The sequence below is a fragment of the Bubalus bubalis genome, chromosome 3 (assembly GCF_019923935.1).
Source record: "Bubalus bubalis isolate 160015118507 breed Murrah chromosome 3, NDDB_SH_1, whole genome shotgun sequence".
NCBI classification, from domain to species: Eukaryota; Metazoa; Chordata; class Mammalia; order Artiodactyla; family Bovidae; genus Bubalus; species Bubalus bubalis.
The window spans coordinates 71767676-71782072 of NC_059159.1; the positions used below are offsets into that span (position 1 = coordinate 71767676).

The 14397-nt window shown below is 41.7% G+C and overlaps 1 protein-coding gene across 4 annotated transcripts in view; it reads right to left on the bottom strand.

Moving 5' to 3' along the window:
• Positions 1–9063, bottom strand: part of MSRA (methionine sulfoxide reductase A) — a 381803-nt gene extending 372740 nt beyond the window's left edge. Inside the window, exon 1 of one of the 4 annotated variants that reach the window (XM_006064315.4) lies at positions 8667–9054. In XM_006064315.4, coding sequence (XP_006064377.1) covers positions 8667–8802 — 136 coding nt within the window. In that variant the 5' untranslated portion in view covers positions 8803–9054. Of the gene's footprint in view, positions 1–8666 lie in introns of all 4 variants that reach the window. The other 3 variants (XM_025281356.3, XM_006064312.4, XM_006064314.4) reach the window with 3 other exon arrangements.
• Between the last annotated feature and the right edge of the window lie 5334 nt (positions 9064–14397).

The window sequence follows — 14397 nt, forward strand, 5'->3', positions numbered from 1 at the left end:
GAGGAGCCTGGCGGGCTACAGTGCACAGGGTCGCAAAGAGTCGTACACGAATGAGTACAAGAATTTGGAAATGGGAGGCAGATGAGTTTATGGGAGAAATTAAATTCAAGCAGGGCAAGTTTTGGGGAAGAACAAGGTAAGGCTATATGGAAAACACAATATTTCACCCAAACAAGCATTTAGCAAACATTTAACAAAGATGACTGAATGAAAGATTAGATTGTGGATCCCACTTGGACATTTCCAGAGGACATGCTAACCAGAAGATGGGGTTCTAGAGCAATGGTCCCCAACCTTTCTGGCACCAGGGTCCAGTCTCATGGAAGACAATTTTTCCACAGATGGGGGCGGGGGGGTTGGGTCCGCGGGGAGTCAAGAACGTTACATTGACTGTGCACTTAATTTCTATTATTGTTACATCAGCTCCACCTCAGATCATCAGATATTAGGTCCAGAAGGTTGGGGACCCCCACAGTGGGAAGAAAAGCTGGGAAGGTGAGGGTCAGATTGTGCGAGCTCTGGAATCCCCTTATCCCAGGGACTTCAGAGAAGTACTGCAGATTCTGAAATAGAGGGGAAAATAAAGAGCTTTAGACAGGATGCAGAGAGGAAAGATAATAGTTCTGTGTCCTACAATTTAGAAATTAATCGCACACTGGGGAAAATTTTTTCTAAAAGGAAAATTGTTTTCTATCATTTTCTTCTAAAAAGTCTATGTACATCACTCAAAATAAAAGAAATACACATAATGCCTTCTACATAATAGTGGAAGAAATCTGTCCCCAAAGATCTTTTCTTTGTATAAATGATGCCACCACAATTGACACTTCAATAAAAATGAATATTTATGAAATGTAAAATGACTTGGATTAACTTATTCCAATTTCACCCTCTAAATTTAGATTTTTAAATCACGCCAAAATGTGGATTTTGATTACAAAAGCAAGTTGGGGCAGAAAAAAAGAACTTGACATGAAAAAGAGAGCAAAATTTAAAAAGAAGGAAAAAAAACAGAACTTGAAATAGGGATGACAAAAGATGATAGAAAGGTGGTCAATTAGACTAAAAATATCAGAAGGAGATCATCTGCAAAGTGGAGTTGTTTAATTCAGTAATGCAGTCAGATTTACAAGAATCAAAAGTTTTTTAAAAAGCACAAAGTCAGGTCTCCTGGCTGTGTCCCCCTCCACCACCAGCATATCCGTAGCCATTACTTTCTGAGCTATCCTTCCAAAGCTTCAAAGTTTCTATTATTATTTTCCTCCCTGTTCACACAAAAGTTAATATATAACACTGCTCTGACCTTGCACTTCCCACCTAACACTGTACCTTGGCAATCTCTCTGTATCTATTCACATAGATATTCCATGTTCTTTTTTACAGCTGCATTTTCCATTGTGAGGAAGAACCATAATTTATTTAACTAGCCCCTATTGATGGGCATTTGGGTTGTTTCCAGTCGTCGATGACTGCAAACAAAGCTGCAGTGAATAACCTGGTACAGTCATCATTTGGCACGAATGCGAGTATATCCGTAGGATAAATTCCCAGAAATTACATTCCTGGGTCAAAAGGTATATGCATTTAAATTTTGGGTAGATGTTGCCAAATTGCCTTCCATAAGAGTTGGGCCAATTTACATTCTTGCCAACGAAGGAGGAGGGTGTCTTTTTCCTTAAGGATTACCAACAAACTGTATCATCAGAGTTCTGGGTTTTTGCCAATCTGAAAAATGAAAATTGGTACTTACACTCTCCTTATTATGAAAGAAGTTGAGCATCTTTTTATATGTTTAAGAGCAAATTATACTTCCTTTTCTGTGAACTGCTCATAACCTCTATTTTTCTAATGGATGTTGTTTTCTTATTATCTTCTAGAAGTTTCCTATATATTAGGGAGATTAGTCCTTCACCTATGATATGAATTGCAAGTATTTATCCCAGTTTGTCTTTTGAATTTGCTTACAGTAATTTTTGCCTGCAGAAGATTTTCATTCTGTCGTGATCTAATTTATCCATCTTTTTTGTCTTCTGATTTTCAAGTTGTGGTTAGAAAGGCTTTGCTTTCTAAAAGAATTCTCCCTTGCTCATTCTTAAATTATTTCATTCTTTACATTTAACTAAATGAAAAAACAGTATATATAGTACTGTTAAGATCACAAACTCTAGAGGCAAACTGCCTACATTCATATCCCAGATCTACCACTTATTAGCCAAGTGACCTTGCATAAGTCACCTAAAACTCCATAGGCTTCAGTTTCCACTCCAACAAGTGAGGGTAAAACAGTTAACACCTCCTCGGGTCATGGTGAAGAATAAATGCATTAGTCAGACATGAGTTAGCAATTAAACAACAACAAATGTAAATCAATTACTACGGTGTCTGGCATATAGTTAAGCACTCACTATGCATGAGCTATTATCAACATATATCTTTTGGAACTTACCCTGGTTTAAGAATGTGAAGTATAGATCCAACTTTGGAGGCTTTTCTGGTTTTGTTTCTTCCATATGGCTACACAGTTGTACCATAACCATTTATTGAATATTTCATTTTTCCTCACTGATTTAAGATGTCACCTGTATCATATACTATATTTTCACACATATTTAAGAATTTCTGATCTTTCTATTCTGTATATTGACTTATCTGTTCAGGGACAGTCCCATGTTGTTTAAATTATTAAGCTTTGCTTTTGTTATCTGTAAGAGCCAACTCTTCCTCTTTGTTCTTACTTTACAGTTACCATAACTATTCCTGTTTATTTTTCCAAACAAATTTTTTAAATGAATGCATCCATTTCTAAAACGGGAGAAGGCAATGGCACCCCACTCCAGTACTCTTGCCTGGAAAATCCCATGTCTGGAGGAGCCTGGTAGGCTGCAGTCCATGGGGTCGCTAAGAGTCGGACACGACTGAGCGACTTCATTTTCACTTCTCACTTTCATGCACTGGAGAAGGAAATGGCAACCCACTCCAGTATTCTTGCCTGGAGAATCCCAGGGACAGGGGAGCCTATTGGGCTGCCGTCTATAGGGTTGCACAGAGTCAGACACGACTGAAGCAACTTAGCAGCAGCAGCATTTCTAAAACAAAATAAAAATATCATTAATATTTTTCTTCAAATCATGTTACCTTTATAAATTGACTTTAAGGACAACTGATACATGTTTCCTGCTTAGTCCTCGAATCCAATAAACTGGTATGTTCTTCCATTTGTTTAAGTTTTCTTTTTGTGCTCCTCTGTATGTCTTCTTCACAAAGATTGGACATATTTCTTGCCAAGTTTGTTCTTAAATTTTAACTTTTTTGGTTGCTATTACAAAGGGGGTGTTTTTTTCCATTATATTTTCCAACAGGTTGTTTAGAGTAAAGCTATTGGTTTCCGTCTAATAAGTATATAAATCGATACCTTTATTAAACTCTCTTGGATTTTCCAGTTATATAATCTTATCATCTGCAAATGGCGTTAGTTTTACCTTCTCTTTTCCAATAAGTACATCTCTAATTGCCTTGTCTTATCTGAGTGCATTGACTAGCACCCACAACACAATGTTAATGATAAACAATCACCCAAAGCGGGCCAAGGCATAACCTGATACAACACAGGCAGCCCTGGAAAAATTAAGCAGTAAAGAAACTTGCAGGTTTGACTCTTAACTTCCTGCAGCGTAGTCATCTACCAGGCCACAGTTCATAAAAGGATGGAGATTTTTTAAGAACACAAAAAAGGTAAGATTAAAGCCAAGATCATGGCCCTTAAGAACAAAAGAATTCAGTAACAGTGCACACCTGCCACTAGGCAAAGCAAGCATTAACCACCTCCACATACTTTCTTGACTGGGACTTAAATGGGAATCTCTAATATCTCTTCATTAAGCATGATGCTGGCAGATATGCTTTATCACATTAAGAAGTAGCTATCTCTGAATGTTACCAAGAATGGTTGTTAAATACGGTCAAATAACTTCGCAGCATCTAGGGAAATAGTTATATCATTTTTCTCCGTAGACCAACTAAATGATGAATTATATTAATAAGGGCTTCCCAGGTGGCACAGTGGTAAAGAATCCACCTGCCAATGAAGGAAAGGCAAGAAATATGGGTTCAATCCCTGGGTGGGGAATATCCCCTGGAGTAGGAAATGGCAAGCTACTCCAGAATTCTTGCCTGGAAAATACCATGGACAGAGGAGCCTTGCAGGCTATATAGTCCATGGGGTCACAAAGAGTCCAATATGACTGAGCCATACACGACGAACTATATTAATAAATTTCCAAATATTGACAAATCCTTGCATTCTAAGACTAAATCCCATTGCTAGATTCTGCTTACTAATATTTATTTAGCAGTTTTGTATCTACATTCATAAGTGAGAATGGTTTATTTTCTTTTTAGTGCAATATTCATCAGGTTTGGTTTCAATATTATACTTGTTTCATAAAAAGAATTTGACAATCCTTTCAGTTTAAATATACTATTGGAATTATACGTTCTTTAACTATTTAGACGTCACCTTAAAACTGACTGGACATAATGCTTTGAGAGGAGGCAATCTCTGACAACTTTATTTCTTCTAGAAAAATCAATCTGTTAAGATTTTCTCCTTCTGGGGTCAGTTTAGGTGAGTTATATTTTCCTAAAAGTTATCTATTTCATCCAAGTTTTCAAATTTATTTTCAAAGAATTGAGTAAATAGTCCCTTATGATTCTTCAACTTTTCTATTATCCCCTCTTTCAGTTCTTATTTCATGTATTTGTACTTTATTCCTTTTCTCCTTTATTAGATAGCTATAGTCCCAGTACAATTGTTTTTTCAAAGAGCCACCTTTGAACAGTTACTCACATTGTTCTGTTTTTCTGCTTATATTTATAGTTCTTAGAAGAGCAAACCTTTAGCAGGTGTTCTACACCTCTTCCTCTCCCCAAAGAGACATCACAGTAATAAATACAGCAAACACTACCTACGGATATACAGGCAAGAAAGCAAAGATTAGACGGGAGCTGCCAACATTCTCTTGGATGAAATACCCAAATCCCAAACACCTGATCAAAAAATAGATTAGCCACATTTCCAATATGGCTGGAAAAAAATGAGCCATATAAATAAAAAGCTGGGCTTTCACAATAATTAATTAAAAATATTATCAGTTCCTCTTTTTCTATTGATTGCTTTATTTTTAAAAAATTTTTATTGAAATATAGTTGAATTACAAAGCTGTATAAGTTTCAGATGTATAGCAAAGTGATTCAGATGCATATATTCAAATATAGATACATTCTTTCTCCGATTCTTTTCCATTATAGGCGGCTATTATAAGCTATTTAGAATAGTTTCCTGTGCTATACCTTAGGTCCCTGTTGGTCACCTATCTTACTTATAGTAGTGTGTATATTTTAATCCTAAACTCCTAATTTATCCCTCCCCTGAAGATCAGTTCTAACTATAATAAACTTAGATTTTAATAACACAGGAGGCACTCTGAGGTTTTAATTATAAGCTTTCTGTCCCCTGCCTATCTCTAGCAATTGACTGACCACCAATTCAGTCCAGCAAGCATGAATTCCCCTTTTCCCCAAGTCCCAAAGTTCTCTGAATATTGCTCTGTAGGCAGGTATTGAAACAAAGAGACCACCACTACATAAAAAGACCAGCAAGTTCCTGTGTGCCCTGCCAGTCAGTGGTGCCCAGAGCCTACCCCTGATCTAAACAGAGTGTGCTTCAGATGAGGCAGTCTAGGCCAGGTTTAGTTCTAACCAGCCACCCAAAGTAGGCCTATTCATGTTTTGATCCACTTTAGGTAGCCTGGGAGAAATTAAAGAAGTCTGAAGGGTTGAATCTCAACTTCTTGCAAAGTAGAAATCTACTACTAGACTGTAGCTTATGAAAGGGTGTACATTTCCAGAAGAATACCCAAAAAAGGTAGGGTTAAAGCTAAGATGATAACCCTTCACCCCAAACATATTTGGTAATAGTGCACACCTGGTACTAGGCTGAGCCAAAAACACTGAGCCAAAGACACTAAACAGATAGGCTTTGTCTTCTAAAATCAAAAGGTGATGCTTTTGCCACAGAATTTTTCAGAGAGTAGGGGCACGAATAACAACAGATATAGACAGAGGTAATATAGAGAGGTGAAGAGCTGTTAAACAGATTGGAGGTTAGAGCAGAGATGAATTTAACTTCCAAAGCAATAATATTAAGTCTGTAGTCTTCAATCTTAAGCCACTGAAAACACACCTGAGAAGTAACACTGCCCATTTCTGAGGCCAATCAGAACCTTTGACAACCTGTCAAGGCAGCAGTCCCAGGGTAGAGACAGGAAAGCCACTGTCTAAAATTTAAGTATTGTTGGGGTGGGGGGCGGGGGGTTACAGCAGCTGAACACAAAGGAGGTGCATTATAGGCTTAGCCCAACACCAAAAAAAAAAAAGTTGGTTTATTGGTCCAGCAATAGCAATGTATGCATGGCTATAAAAAAGACAGAAGAGTCAGATCTTGAGGTTTTGCAGTCAGAATTAGTAGATGGATAGAGAAAAGGAAAAAAAAAAAAACCTGTTGGCTCATTTCTGTCATGCTGCTGCTACTGCTAAGTCACTGCAGTCGTGTCCGACTCTGTGTGACCCCATAGACGGCAGCCCACCAGGCTCCCCCATCCCTGGGATTCTCCAGGCAAGAACACTGGAGTGGGCTGCCATTTCCCTCTCCAATGCATGAAAGTGAAAAGTGAAAGTGAAGTCGTTCAAGTCGTGCCCGAACCTCAGCGACCCCATGGACTGCAGCCTACCAGGCTCCTCCATCCACGGGATTTTTCCAGGCAGGAGTACTGGAGTGGGGTGCCATTGTCTTCTCCTCTGTCATGCTAGATAATCTTTTACCAAAAGTGTCATCTATATACTCAATAACTGACTGGGAAGACTGTGGTTAAGATAAAGGAGAACTAAATTCAGGAAAATTTTAATCTTCAACCAGCTTGGGGATCTGATCAGGCTTGTTTGTTTTGTTTTTTGATGTCTGGGAGGACATACCAAAGACATTAGTGTATAAAATTGAAGCTTCATACAAGTTGGGGAAGTTCAGCATTGAGAAGCATTGCCTTTAAATATCCATTTATGAATCCTAGTTTGTTAAAGAATTCACTTTCAAGATAAATAAAGTTTAGATAATAGGGTTATATAGTTTAGAAATAATCTGGATTTTTTTTTTTTTTGGAAACTCATTCTCTGAATTTGAGTCTAAAATAAGCTTTTTAAGGCTCTTGATGAGTCAGGAGTGAAGTGATGGGGGACAGAGGATATAAAGCTGCTGATGTAGGTGAATGAGAAACAGGTCACACAGCGTCAGTTCCCCAACTACCTCAAACGCAAAGACCTCTACCTTGTCCATTCTCATACTGAGTTGGGTGTATGATACACAGAACGATCTTCTCCTATGTATACTCAACAAATCTTTAAGGAAAAGAAAAATGGAAGAATCCCTAAGAAATTGTAAAAATATAATTTATCTTGGCATCGAACCATACGTGAAAGATTTATCACCACTTAACCCTCCAACAGCTCTACGGCAGCGGTTTTCAACTACTGAATGCATTAGTATCACTGGAAGGGCTTGTTTAAAAGATAACACTTTGAGAAGCAATGCACCAAGGTAATCCTTCTCAAAGCATGATCCTCACGTTGGTGGCAGGGGGAAAAGGGGACAACAGAGGATGAGATGGCTGGATGGCATCACTGACTCAAGGAACTAGGAGTTTGAGCAAGCTCCGGGATATGGTGAACGACAGGGAAGCCCAGCGTACTGCAGTTCATGCGGTCGCGAACAGTCAAGATACGACTGAGTGACTAAACAACCGGTTGGTGGACTTGCGCTGTCTGCGGCCTTCTACAGTGCTGAGAGAAATTTAGAGTGAAGCTTTCAGAACTTTTAGAGCAGTTTCCAGAACTTCATATTTCTTCCTTCATTTTATTCACTTTATTTCGTTTTCCTAGCATCTCACTGTTATTACATTTTATATATTCTATTAGAGTCACCAAAAGTATTAGTATACGATTGGGAAATTATTTTTAAGTTTGGCAAGTACAGCTCTTCTGCATGACTGATACACAAGTGCAGAATCGGGAGCACGAGGCCAGGGGAAGCGCCTGACAAGTCGGGGAAATCGGGCAGTTCTGGAGGATAAGGGCAGCGTGAGGCTAACTCCTGCAACCAGAACACTGGCGTGAGAAACAATTTCAAAACCTCAGTATATACAGCGTTCTGTATCATTCCATGGCTCCCGTGACAACACAAACCCGCACCACCTCTGCTGCTGCTGCTGCTGCTACAAGTAGCCCGAATCCCAGCCGCCGAAGCACAAAAGAAAGCAAAGTGGATGCACACCCGTGAGAAAGGGCGGAAGTTTGAAGCCGCCGAGGGGTATTTACAGTCTAGGTGGGCCGTATCAACGTACTAGATCCCTTCAGTGTGTTTTCCGTTGTTCTAGTGAATGAAAACCTAAACAAAGAAAAAGGATCGATCCCTCGTCCCCTCCACTCGCAGCGCCCTCCGCGCCTGCGCAGACCCCTGCCGACCGGGCCAGGCCGGCCCCCGACTCCCTTCCGGCGGCCGGAGGATGCGCGTGCGCAGAGGCGAGGACCGCGTCCTTGGTGCGTGGTCGCGTCCTTACCCGCTACGACGATGGGGTCCTTCCGGCCCGGCAAGGCTTCCTGGGGGCTGACGATCTTGTAGGCGGAGTCACCCATTCTCGGGATGGGGAAGAGGCTGTGAAAGAGCTGGAGGGCCGTCCTGGTGGCCGAGAGCATGGACAGGCCGCTGGCCAAGGGGTCGCCGGGCGGTCGGGAGCGGAGGCGCCGCTGCGGAGTGGGCGGCTGGCGCGGAGTGGGCGGGAGCTGCGTGCACTGGACGCGGGGTCGGCTGGCGGGTCAGCGACCACACGTGGCCGCTGGTTGTTCCGCTGCCGCCGCCCCGGAACCGACGTTATTACTTCAGCCTCCGGCCGGGATAGCCAAGACAGAGGGCGTGTTCTCGCCCTGAGCAGGGCCTGTGCAGGGAGGCACCTGCGAGTTCTTGCTCCCCTTCTGTACAAAGTTCCCGGGCAGAGAATGAGTGTCCTAATGGCAGTGCAGTGCAAAGTACGTGAAGCGGAAGAGGCCAAAATAATAATAATAATCCGCTGCTTTGACTTTAAAGTCACTACGATTTTCACAGCCTCCTTACCAATTGCTGGGTATGCCCAGTAAGCTGTACGACGACCTGACTTTCAAACTGGCATCTATGTCTGTTTCCACTGGAGCCAATATGATGGTAAATAATTCAAAAGATGGATTATTTATTGAAAGTTAAAACTAACCACAATTTTCAAAAAGAATAGGGAAGATAATGTTTTATATATATATATACACACATATACACACATATAAATAATATATTATCATAATAATGTATTTCCCCCATTTTACAAGGGGGAAGAAAAGAGCGAGATACTAATACTTTGTTAACACAGTTCAGGTGAACTTAAGGGTGCTATTGGATCATTCTTGCCTTTCAAATCACGGGGCATAACATTTGTTCTGTGACAAATTTTCGAACCAAAAAATAAGGTGGGTGGAGGCAGATGGGTGACTTGGGAGTTCCATATGTGAAATTTTGGTTTTCCGCAAATGTTATGCCAAAATGGGCAGATAGTCTCATGAAGAAAGGAACTTCAGATTAGCACCCACAGAGATGAGAAGGCTTTGACCCAACCTTCCACACAGGTTCAGTTTCCTTGCTTTCTTCATGTGGTCTGTAACATGAGGATAGGAGGATTAGCACTCCGGTGTTGTATGTAGGATATGGCCCGACAGGAAATATTAAAATTGAAAGTGTTTATTTTGTAATACGGATTCTGTCTGGGCAGTGTGCCTGGGTTTTTACTTCTTATTTATTTGGTTTTGCTATGAGATGACAGGAAGTAGTTTCTGTAGGCCTTTCCTGGAAACCCTCCAAGGTGTCCATTCTAGGTGGTAAGATCATTCTTCGTCAAAGGAAATAGTCTGTTTTCTTTTTCATTTCTGCATTTTGATACATCCTGATTTGCTTTTTCTGTTTTTTGTGGTTGATTGTATAAAATTAAGAGCTGAAGAATTTTTCATGTCAAGGAGAAGTACTTAACATTGTGTTAAGTAAGAAGGCACAACAAAGCTACAGTGTGTCTATGTGTAGTATGTAGTATCAGTTCAGTTCAGTTCAGTCGCTCAGTCCTGTCCAACTCTTTGCGACCCCATGAATCACAGCACGCCAGGCCTCCCTGTCCATCACCAACTCCCGGAGTTCACTCAAACTCATTTCCATCGAGTCGGTGATGCCATCCAGCCATCTCATCCTCTGTCATCCCCTTCTCCTCCCGCCCCCAATCCCTCCCAGCATCAGAGTCTTTTCCAATGAGTCAACTCTTCGCATGAGGTGGCCAAAGTACTGGAGTTTCAGCTTTAGCATCAGTCCTTCCAATGAACACTCAGGACTGATCTCCTTTCGGATGGACTGGTTGGATCTCCTTGCAGTCCAAGGGACTCTCAAGAGTCTTCTCCAACACCACAGTTCAAAAGCATCAATTCTTCGACATTATAATAAATGCATACACCTCTCCTTAGGCACCCACTGAAGAAAGGCTAGAAAAAATTAAAACAATGTGTGCAGTTGTGTTGTTGATCATGGTAATGGCTGACTAGTTTTCTCTTGCTTTAAACTTCTGGGTTGAAATAGTTACATTTTTACAGTGTTCTCAGATGTTCCAATAGCTGTGTTACTTTTATTATTATTTTTTAAAATAAACCTTTTAAAAGAGAAAAATACCTGATTTCATAAAACAGGAGTTTCTTACCTCATTTACCAGAATAGATGAGAGAAAAGTTGAATTGAGATTGGTTTGTTGAATGACTGTTGTTGACTTCAATGATGCCATTTTCATCATTAGAGTTTCCTTTTCTTCAAACTGCTCCTAATCCCTTCTGAGCTTCTCCACACTGAGAGTCTTTTTTTGTCCATATTCCCCATTGGGCACACACTGCTTTGATGTGTTATTTTTGTGATTATGCTCTGCTTTTCCAACAAATTCTAACAATGTATGTTCTTTAGGATTCAGTCTAACCATCTTCTTTGGTACAATAAAGAGCCAAAATACAGCAGTGTAGACAAAATAAGAAGTTTATTTCTTCTATTATGTAACAATCCAGAAATAGGTGGTTCAGCACTGAGCCAGACCATGTCTGTTCTTTACAAAGTTTGAAAGCCTTGTTCTAAAAAGACTATAAATTCTCAGAAGGCCCTTAGTTTCCTCAGGGCACGCACTCCAGTACATGTGCACAGGGGGAGCCATGACGTAAGGGCAGGGCCAAAGCCAGGGACCAGAGGACAGCCTCACAGGTTCTTGCACCATCAGGTTGAGTGTGCAGAAAGCAGAAGAGCATGCCAGGTCTCCCAAGGTGCATGGGGATGTGGCAGGACTGAGAGAACCCATGACCCAGATAAAGCCTGGAGTTAGAATAAGGAGCCCCCAGTGCTGAGACCACGTGACCAGATGGAACTGCAAAGCCCTCACTCATCTGGAGCAGGAGCCTGCCTGATGCCCAAAGGACATCCAGGAACAACTGTGTCTCAGCCTGGCAGGAGCCCAGTGACCAGGAGTCCATACCACATCGACGCACATGCTTAGGACAGGGGCCAAAGCCGAGAGACACCTTAGTGGGACACCACGAGACCAGGAGCACACGAAGCTCTCCAAGAACCCAGATACTGTCTTGAAAGGAGTAAGGAAAGCCTTGGAGAGAACCTCAAAAGATTGAACATGGGAGTCCATGCCCCAGGGCTGAAAAAAGAGCTGTCACAGGTGTGGAAGATGAACTCAAGGACAAATGGTGCAAAGTGAAAGAAAGTGAAAGTCACTCGGTCATGTCTGACTCTGAGATCCCATGAACTATACAATCCATGGAATTCTCCAGGCCAGAATACTAGCCTTTCCCTTCTCCAGGGGATCTTCCAAACCCAGGGATCAAAGCCAGGTCTCCCGCACCCAGGTCTCCCCCATTGCAGGCGGCTTCTTTACCAGCTAAGCCACAAGGGAAGTCCAAGATTACTGGAGTGAGTAGCCTATCCCTTCTCCAGTGGATCTTCCCGACCCAGGAATCGAAACCAGGGTCTCCTGCAATGCAGGTGGATTCTTTACCAACTGAGCTAAATGGTGCAAAGGGTGAGCTTTGTCCCCTCCAAGAGGCATTTCAGCTCTGCCCCTGTTCTTTATTAAACCATGAATAACTGCAGGGGGCACCTGGTGGACTCAAACTGATACAAGGATTTTTTTGGTCTTTTTAGAGAAATCCACTTCAGCAGGCAAGAGACACCCTTATAAGTGAATAAACAGAAAGCTTACTATGACACTTGATGTTTGCGTACTTAAAACCCCGTGCCTTATTTATGGTCTGTCTGTAGAAGATTCAGAGCTATCTTAAGCATGTTAATTCATTGCTTAGATTATTTTACTGTGTTTTAAGAGGAGAAAAATCACAATAATAATACAGTTATTTGAAGTTTCTCTCACCAGGGTTTCAGTTTCCTGAAGTCAATCTCAGTCTGAAAATATTTAATGGAAAATTCCAGAAATAAATAATGTATAAGTTTTGATTTTTGTGCCATACTGAGCAGTGTGATGAACTCTTGCTGTCCCTCTCCATCTCCCCCCCACAACACTCCCCCCCACCAGCCCCACATGAATCATCACTTTGTTCCGCATATCCCATCCGGTAGTTACTTAGTAGCTTACTCCACTATCAGATCAACTTTCAGGTGTCTCAGGAGTTCAAGTAAACCTTATTGTACTTAATAATGGCCCCAAAGGGCAAGATTGGTGAAACTGGAAATTGGGGTGTGCCAAAGAGCAGCCATAAAGCACTTGCTTTCATCGAGACTTCCCTGGTGGTCCAGTGGTTGAGACTTCTTTGCCTTCCAGTGCAGGGTGTATGGATTCGGTCCCTGGTCAGGGAGCTGAGATCCACCTGCCTCAGGACCAAAAAGCCAAAACATGAAACAGAAGCAGTATCGTAATAAATTCGATAATGACTTAAAAAATGGTCCACATCAAAAAAAAAAAAATCTTTGAAAAGATAGAGAAAAAGTCATATGCTGAGGTTGTGAAGATCTTCGGTAAGAACAAATCTGTGAAAGTGTGAAGAAGGAAAGAGAAATTCGTGCTAGTTCTGCTGTCACACCTCAGGCCAAAAAAGTTAACAGCCACAGTGAGTGATAAGTGGGTAGTTAAGATGGAAAAGACATTAAATCTGTATAATATTTTGAGAACAAAAGCTCCACCATATTCACATAAATTGTATTACAGTGCATTGTTTTAATTGTTCTATTTTATTATCAGTTATTGTTGTTCATCTCTTTCTATGCCTAATCTATAAATTAAGCTTGATCATAGAATGTATGTACAGAAAAAAGCGCAGCACAGAGATAGGGTTCCATGCTTGCCGTGTTTCAGGCATCTACTGGGTAGCTTGGGCAATATCCTCAAAGATACAGAGGAATGACTCTAGTTACTGGTTGTTAAGCACCTATTAGCCACCCTGTCGTGGGCTTCCCAGATGGCACTAGTGATAAAGAACCCTCCCGCCAACGTGGGAGACATAAGAGACATAGGTTTTATACCTGGGTTGGGAAAATCTCCTGGAGGAGGGCACAGCGACCCACTCCAGTATTCTTGCCTGGAGAATTCCATTAACAGAGAAGCCTAGGGGGCTACGGCTCATAGGGTCGAAAAGAATCAGACACGACTGAAGTGACTGAGCACACACACACATGGGGGAATCTTAAACTTTTGAGCGGGGGTCAGGGCTCCACAGATAGCACAGGAACAAGCTGAATGCTTGGAAACCAGGAAACATCAACGATGCTGTCCGAGAATAAGCTGGGAAACCTTCAGGTGTATAACTCATACTTCCCCAACCCATGGTGGCCTTTGGAAGGGACCAATAAGAGATGACTTTGAGCTTTTTCCCTGGCAAAGTCCCAGGTGATCTGTGTGCTCACCTCCGCTGTCACCAGTGCCCCCCCCACCCGCCACAACAGATGCCACTCTCATGCTGCCACCATCAGAGCATCTGACACTGCCAACCCATGTGGCTGCCACTCCCTAGGGTCAGGGGTCACCTTGTTTTAATTAGAGAATTCCTTGGGATTGCAAAGAGTCGGAGACAACTGAGCAACTTCTATTTTCACTTTCACTTCACTGCCACCTTGGAAGGCAGGACAGCCTGTGACAATCCTTTCTCAGTCTCCTTGGGGTATGCCCCCAAGCCAGGTTAGATTCCCTAAGTAATGATCTCCTATCATATGAACCTTTCCTTCGTAGCTCCTATCAGAAA